This window comes from Leuciscus leuciscus, assembly GCF_965113295.1.
Source record: "Leuciscus leuciscus genome assembly, chromosome: 7".
In the NCBI taxonomy this organism is placed as follows: Eukaryota; Metazoa; Chordata; class Actinopteri; order Cypriniformes; family Leuciscidae; genus Leuciscus; species Leuciscus leuciscus.
Window position 1 is genome coordinate 4,609,842 of NC_138731.1, and position 8,482 is coordinate 4,618,323.

The following is an 8,482-nucleotide window of genomic DNA, read 5'->3' on the forward strand; positions in this document are numbered from 1 at the left end:
ACTCTTGTTTGTGCTCTCTTACCCAGTTCCGGTGCCTGAGTTTCCTTACGGAGTTATTTCCTCAATCTCGTCTGTGTTTCCAGACTTCTGGAGATTGTTTGGAGTTCTCTTCATCCAGTTCCAGTTTGGCATCTGCGCTGGATTTATTCATATCACTCACCCTCTCCTGTGAATTTGTATCCTGATCGCCCGCCTGCTATACGTGGTGTTTAGAGTATAATCCCTGTTTCAACCTGTCTTCAATAAACTGCTTGCTTGCATTTGGATTTACGACTCTCTTTCTGACAGACAATGTCATTTGTTTTTATCCAAGGCCATAGCAAGTGTTATTAGCTTGGGGAAATACATCTAGTGAAAGGAAATTTTAAGTCCACGTCCAACTCTAAATTGTAAGGAATTTATATCTTTGATTCCATAGTACACTTTACAGTAAGGTTAATTTGTTTATTATTCATATTAACTAACATGAACTAACCATGAGCAAAACATTTGTTAGGCTACTGTAGGCCTATTTTTTAATCTTAGTTAATAATAATACACCTGTTATGTTTGTTCATGTTATGTCACAGTCAGTGCATTAACTAATGTTAACAAATACAACTTTTGATTTGAATAATGTTTTAGTAAATGCTGAAATTAATATTAACTAAGATTAATAAATGCTGTAGAGTGCAGTTCATGTTAACAAATTTAACTAATGAAACCTTATTGTAAAGTGTTAATGATTTCATGATAGGGAACACTTTCATGAATACATACATAAAATGTATAACATCAACATAACTAAACATGAATTCCTCATAATTACCTCCTTGATTCTCACTGTTTTGTTTGGTAAAGTAAATGATATTTAGTAATATTATCATCATTTCCCTATTTTTGTTTGATGTGTTATGCATTCTAATTGTATCAACGTCTTTTCATTGGTAATGAAGAGAGGCTCTCTGACCTACTGCTGCTCTCCATCGAGCGAGATATTCCAATTAATTGTGAGGAAGTCATTAAAATATTTAAAAACACAACAGACAGACGGGTAACTGCTTTAAATACAGGTGATTTACTTAATAAATAAATGTTTTTATAAAAAAACTGCCCTTTTTGGTCCTTCCGCCCCTGAGGAGGTCTTTGAATGCCATTGATTAGTACTATTTAAAATGTGAATTCTTGATATTAAGAATGTACTTTTTCTAGTAACAATGTCTATTTCTGATATCAGGAATTACATTTTCATTAGTACTAGTTAAAGGAGTGGGAGCACTGGGGTGTCAGGTGTGACTGTGTGGCAATGGCAAATGGTTTCCATGGCTCACGGGTCAGGTAGGAGGGCCCCTTAACAGAACTTTGCTTAGGGCCCCAGGGAGGTCAGGAACGGCTCTGAATATATATATTTCCGCCACTGACTCTTCTCTCCCCCCAAGGGAGCACCACGTATCCCACCCGACAAAGACCAGGAAAAGAAGGAGATCGTTTAAAACAATGGGATTTCCTTTATTAAATCACTTTGCAAGAAAAGTCTAAAAGGGTTGTAAAAAGGCGGGACTTCAGCGCGAGACTACAGCTAGCCGTCTAAAACACTATTTAGGTGAGTTTAAACAATGGCTAAGTTGCTAAACGCATCTTGTTGTCATGTAAGGGCCCTGTTCATGTTGGACAGACATTTTAATTGCATTTTGTGTCTGTTAAGAGGCACAAAGACACTCTTTAGGTCGATGCCCCCAAAACTGCCGTTTTAGCTGAATGGGAGCTCTGGGCATTAACTGTAACAGCTCCGCGTTGCAAGCACCGATCCGGTTCGGTTTTTTTTCTATAGACAGTACTCACAAAGGTAAAACGATCAAGATTAACTTAAAAATTCACCGGAGTTCTCCTTTAATACAACAACGGCTCTCCAGGCTCTGCGAGCACAGGACAACACTGCACAGGATATATGTCAATTTGGTGCAGCGACGGACTCACCAGGCGGTTGGAGCGTAACAGCGACGGAGCAGTTTAGTTAGCTTGATACAACGACGGCTCTCCAGGCTCAGGCGGTTGGAGCGTAACAGCGATGGGGCAGCTTAGCTTGATACAACAATGGCTCTCCAAGCTCTGTTAGTACAAGGCAACAATGCACAGAGTGCGAATCACTTTGGTACAACAGACAGACTCACCAGACGGCTGGGGTGTAATAGCAATGAGAAAGGTTGGCTTAATGCAACAGGAGTTCTCCGAGCTTCACTGATACAGGGCAGCAATGCACAACTTGCAGGTCAATTTAGTGTGTCAGGCGGATTCACTGAACAGTTGGAGCATCACAGTGTAGAAGGAGGTCAGCGGGATGCAGCAGCAGCTCTCTAGGTACTGTTGATACAAGGCAGCAATGTACAGGGTGCGAATCACTTTAGTATATCAGACAGACTCACTAGACGGCTGGGGTGCACTATCAATGAGGAAGGTTGGCTTAATGCAACAGGAGTTCTCCGGGCTTCACTGATACAGGGCAGCAATGCACAAATTACAGGTCAATTTAGTGTGTCAGGTGGATTCACTGAACAGTTGGAGCATCACAGAGGTCAGCGGGATGCAGCAGCACCTCTCTAGGTCCTGTTGATACAAGGCAGCAATGTACAGGGTGCGAATCACTTTAGTATATCAGACAGACTCACCAGACGGCTGGGGTGCACTATCAATGAGGAAGGTTGGCTTAATGCAACAGAAGTTATCTGGGCTCCACTGATACAGGACAGCAATGCACAAGTTGCAGGTCAATTTAACATGACAGACAGATTAAAGCATCACAGTGATGAGGGGAAAAGTCAGCTGGATACAGCAGCAGTTCTCTAGGCTCTGTTGGTACAAGGCAGCAGTGGACAGGTTATATGTTAATTTGGTGCAACAGCAATACTCCCTTTTCTGGTATAAATCCGCTGACGGAGGAATAGCAAGAACAGCTATTAGGCAATGCTGACTTCAATAAAAGTCTGAGCCAACGTGTCTCACGCTCCTGTACCGTGAGAGAAATTACCCAAGTTAAGTATATTCGTGAATGAAACTGCACTCAAAGTGTTCATACGAGGTGGATACTCCAACCAAACGTGCACAGCATATGACCACTACAAACAAGCGCCATGCAACAACACACAGTGTAAACAAAGTATGAAGCAATTCCTCACACAGTGGGGGGGTCATACAGCTACCTTATCGTGTCATGAAATAACCAGCTCGCATAAGAGATGCCAGTCCGCCGTCACACAAGGATAACTTATTTACCAGTCGAGGGAGTCAGCAAACAAGGCGAAGAGGACCAGCCATGTGTAGAGTCGCGTTCACAGAACTATTAGTTTCCCAGCGTAGCTAAACAGTCTCCTCAATAAACACAGAAAGCACTTATCTGTCGAGGGTGCGTATCTTCAGTCTCCTCACGTCCACAGAGTCGGTCGCTACCGATCCAATTCCTAAGCTCCACTTTTAGCCATATGTCCTTACGCCTTCATCTCTCAACTCAAGGTGGTCCAAACACGTAGTTTCGCAACTTGCCCGCTCTCCGACGTCCTCACTCCAGCTGATCCTCAATCCTCCGTATCACCATTCTTTTCATACTGCTGTTTCCTGGGGTATTTAAAGTACTCCAACCAGTCTAGTCACCAATCACAAGCCCACGTCAATTAACCCGTACACCTGTTCCCATTTTCTCGTTACAAATTACTCGTAACTGGTTTGTTTTCTAAAACCCGGAAGATCGGCCATCTTGTTGCTGACTGTGTTCATCCCCAAAAACCATTCCCCCAAGGGACACTCGCTGTCTACGTTATGGTTCCACCCCCTTGAGCTTAGTCACCCCGTGACAAATGTTGGCGTTATTTTGTCACTTATTGGGAGCAGTATGCTAGCTGGAGCCATTTACCTCCAGTCTTTGTGCTAAGCTAGGCTAGCGGTGGGTGCGTCAGACAGAGTTACGGCACGCACGGAGATGAGAAGGGTATGTATGGACTTATCTAACTCTGGGCGATACGGTGAATAAGCTAAAGTCCCAAAAAGTCGGCGTGTTCCTTTAAAATCACACCCATAAACAGAATGTTGTAGATATATTTATAAGTACTTGTTAAAGTAAATATATCAAAATGAACGTAAAACAGTCAAGATTCAAATGATTTCAGTTGATCTCTAATTATATGGTGAAACGAGTTCTAGTTGTCGTGTAGGTCTATTAACATCAGTATGATAACAGGCTTTGTCCATGTTAATGAAGTATATGGACAATGTCATATACATACATCTAAACACAAGACATAAATGCACAAGTACAAATAAATAGTTTTTAGAGAGAGAGAAAAAAACTAACATTTTTGTCAATAGTTAGCAAAGATTTTTTTTTTAGCCCCCCATCTGGATATCACATGACCTTGACCACAGTGGTTGTGTCTGCTGAAAGTAAAGCTCAAAAGCAGAAGTTCAGATCAGTGCAATCCACTTGAAGAAACAACTTCTAATAATCTCACATTTACTTCAGCAGACTGAATATGTCTTACGGCAATATGAACATTCCCAGGAAAGATGGCATGGACAGAGAGGATGAAGAAGAGATGAATATTTATGCCAATGTGGATCCTATAAACGGTTCTGATGTCAGGACAGAAACAAAGAACTCCCAAACACCTCAAGACACAGGTACTGAGATTCATTTCATTATAACACACACATTTGAGTAATACGAGCAATTAGCGTTGATCTTCATATCTGTGGTGTTCAGGAAGTGATACTGTGAGGAACAGAAGCTCCAGAGCAGTTCTCGTGTGTTTGGCTCTGCTGTGTGTTCTTCTGCTGACTGTGGTCATAGTGCTGTGTGTCCACATCAAGACAAAGAGCACTAACTACACTGAAGAGACACACCTGCTCCTAACCAAGATCTCCAACCTCACTGAAGAGAGAGATGAGCTACTTACCAGGAACACGCAATTGACAAAAGAGAGAGATGGATTATCATCAAGTAACCTTGACCTGATTAAACACAGAGACCAGTTAAATAAGGAGAAAAATGAACTGTCAGTTCGTGTAAAGGGTAAACAAAGTATATTAAAAACTAAACTTGGTTGTTTCGTTTTTACAGGATGCATTCAGAGCAGCCAACTCTCACGCATTCACCGCGAGACTCGCGCGATTGACACTTCTCACACGTTCTCACGCCACACATCCATTTTCTCACGCACAGAAAAATCGCGAAGCAAAGAGGACACGGAGACCGACAGACTAGACAGAGCAGTTACTTATGATATTTTTTTAAAAATCTCAGCTCTCAGATTCTGTCAATTTTATTACGAAATTCAAACAACAAATACCGTTTTGCCGCTTGTAAATGTGACGTGACAGATCCCTAGTGCACGTGACCCGGTCATCTCTACTAGCTAATAGTGTTGTAGTTCAATTCTTTTCAGGGGAATGACTTCAGAGATTTTTTATAGTAAATAAACACGAACACTGTCGAAAGATACAGTACAACTTATCGAAATGTATATTCCTAATACATGATATAGATCAATCAGTGTTTTTCATCCACGGAAAGGGGTCAATAAAACAGCTGGAGAACAATTATGTCACATTACATTTACCTCAGGAAAGCCATTTAATGACCATACTATAGGCTATAGCCAATGATCATTATATATAGATCAGTGGCTATAGCACGTTAGTTGGCTAGAAAAAAAGAGCTATAGAGAGTATTTTGCTAAACATGTGTACTATATTACATATTTATTATATTTTTACTTGACATATTTTATTTTACTTTTAGTAAAATTGTAATAAAAAAATGCATTATATTTCATTTGAGTTATTTTTAACCTTAAATAATACTACCAGCTGATAGGGCTCTCTGTATGTTTACAGCAGTAGGTGAGAATTAATTAATTAAATTTTTTTTTTTTTTTTTTTTTGGGAGAAAAATTAACGCCTATCTTGTGTACCTAATATTTATCCAAATGAGTCAATATTAAATCAAATCACAAGAAATTGATTTAATTTTTTTTTTGTATAAATTCTTGTGATTTGATTTAATTTTTTTTTTGATCAGTGTGATGGGAATAAAGTGCTTAAACCTAAACTGGTTGTGTTTACAGATGGATGGATTTACTATAAATCCAGTCTTTACTTCATTTCCTCTGAGAAGAAGAGCTGGACTGAGAGCAGAAGATACTGTACAGAGAGAGGAGCCGATCTGATCACCATAAACAACAGAGAAGAACAAGTGAGTAAACTCATTTTCTGACTGGATGACAGTTTATAGGAAGAAAATTGTTAATTCTCTTTAATAACTAAATGTGTTATTGTTTCACTTTCTCAGGGTTTTGTTAAGAAAATATCTGCTAATGTTATCGTCTGGACTGGTCTGACTGACCGTGATGTGGAGGGCAGATGGAAATGGATTGATGGCAGCACACCGAACTCTGGGTGAGAAATCACCGAATTCAACTGATTATTGTCGAATAAATGATCCTCATAGTCAGTATCATATCACACAGAAAGCAAATGCTGATCTCTAATTTCAGGCTCTGGGCGTCTGGAGAGCCAAATAGCGGAAATTACGGCAGAATGGATGAAGATTGTGCTGTAAATCATGAGCCAGGATTGGCTGATTATCCATGTAATCGTGTTTTTCAGTGGATCTGTGAGGACGCCATTTAAAAATAAGTCAATCCATAAACTGCAGGTTTAGGTAAAAAAATACATAAAGGTGTTTCCTAATTCAGTATGTCAGTCCATTCAACTGATGATGAAAGAAATGTGGAACATGGGTGTTTCTTCAACTTCATCCACTTTTTTAAATTGAAACTATTTTATTAAGTCTTTTTGTTATATGAAGGTCACATTAAAACATGGCAACTTTTTGAAATGCCCTTTAATGATCTTCAGCCTTTACAGTATTGATTTTTTTTAATCTGAAAATATGAACAAACATCATAAATGTTATTACATCTTTTTAAACTGAGTGAAATACAGTAAACAAACATTTTATTTAAAATATTTACAATTTTAAACTTTATTGTATGCAAAGATTTTTGAATTATTTTATTTAGTTTTTTTGCATTAAATAAACCACCCCTCAGTTTCATAACTTACCCCAGATTAACCATTTCGCCCCTAAAAAGTTCGGTAACACTTTATATTACGACCCGCAAACAACTGCGTAAGTAAACCGAAATTACGGTGTACGTTTCTGTAATTATAGTGTACTTCCGTGTAGGTATAAGGGAACAATATGTTAAGTTTTGGGTAATAAAGGGGTACAACCAGATATACAAGCAAATTATTTATAATGTAATTATTTGAAAACTAACAGGTACCTATTCTGTTAATATATTCCAGGCAAAAATTGTACGTCTGTTGTATATAAAAGTTTTTATCACATTTCTGGCAAAATATGTTCTTATGCAATGTAGTTACAGGGTAATTTTGACATCTGTGGGTTTTAAATTAAACTTATATATATACTGTATATCAGTGGCGTAGGTTTGATTTTGAAATTGGTAGGGACGGGGACATCAATATAAATATATTTTAAGTTTTGATCGAAATTATTGCTAAGGATATATCAGTGTCACTGGATATTGGTAGGGACACGTCCCTAGCGTCCCTACTAAATTCTACGCCCCTGCTGTATATATATGGCTGTATGTAAGCACAGTATGATAAAAATTTAATCTGAAACAATTTTATAAACAGCTGATTTCGAAAAACATTGGCAATGGTATTTATTGGCTTTTTTTTTTACTAAACTACTTGACGTTAAGCCAAGTAAGTATTGCAATGACACTTAAATGTCAGGGCAAATATACTGTGTAATTAAAAGTTTTTTTTGTTTGTTTTTTTGTTTTTAATAAAAGTACCTTTCTCTGTAATTACTGTGCAAATAGTGTTGTTTCGTATTGTTACATAGTAAGTAGTGTTTGTTACCCGTTTCAACTGTGTATTTACAGGATAAGTGTAACTCCTGGGGGCTGTAAATTAAAGTAGTGCTTGTTACCCCCTTGTTCTGTGTAGTTACAGGGTAAGTGTAACTCCTGCGGGCTGTAAATTAAAGTGGTGCTTGTTACCCCCTTGTTCTGTGTAGTTACAGGGTAAGTGCAGTAAATATACAATAAAGGATCCCATTTAATTTCTGACTTTTATTTTACAAAAAAAATTCAAAACACTTTTTCATCTTAATAAAACATTGTCTTTTCTACAGTATACTCAAACAACAAAGTTTAATTTACAACCCACAGATGTCAAAATTACCCTGTAACTACATTGCACAAGAAATTTTTTTTTGCCAGAAATGTGATAAAAAACTTTTATATACAACAGACGTACAATTTTTGCCTGGAATATATTAACAGAATATAGGTACCATTTTTAAAATAATTACATTATAAATAATTTTCTTGTATATCTGGTTGTACCCCTTTATCACCCAAAACGTAACATATTGTTCCTATACCTACACGGAAGTACACTATAATTACAGAAA

At 38.1% G+C, this 8,482-nt stretch overlaps 1 protein-coding gene across 1 annotated transcript; it reads left to right on the plus strand.

Annotated features, from left to right (window-relative positions):
• The first annotated feature begins 4,458 nt into the window (after positions 1-4,458).
• Positions 4,459-6,914, plus strand: LOC309503455 (uncharacterized protein). Its single transcript, XM_082176288.1, has 5 exons — positions 4,459-4,647; positions 4,730-5,038; positions 6,093-6,220; positions 6,317-6,423; positions 6,522-6,914. The coding sequence occupies exons 1-5, from the start codon at positions 4,500-4,502 to the stop codon at positions 6,655-6,657; spliced, it is 828 nt and encodes a 275-aa protein (XP_082032414.1). The 5' UTR covers positions 4,459-4,499; the 3' UTR covers positions 6,658-6,914.
• Positions 6,915-8,482: the final 1,568 nt, after the last annotated feature.

What these genes read in the sequence shown, in the direction of transcription:
- LOC309503455 (XM_082176288.1), top strand. Translation starts at nt 4,500, where the DNA reads ATGTCTTACGGCAATATGAACATTCCCAGGAAAGATGGCATGGACAGA. An exon ending in CCAAACACCTCAAGACACAG is followed by an intron (nt 4,648 to 4,729) that starts GTACTGAGATTC and finishes TGTGGTGTTCAG; the next exon opens with GAAGTGATACTGTGAGGAAC. An exon ending in ACTGTCAGTTCGTGTAAAGG is followed by an intron (nt 5,039 to 6,092) that starts GTAAACAAAGTA and finishes TTGTGTTTACAG; the next exon opens with ATGGATGGATTTACTATAAA.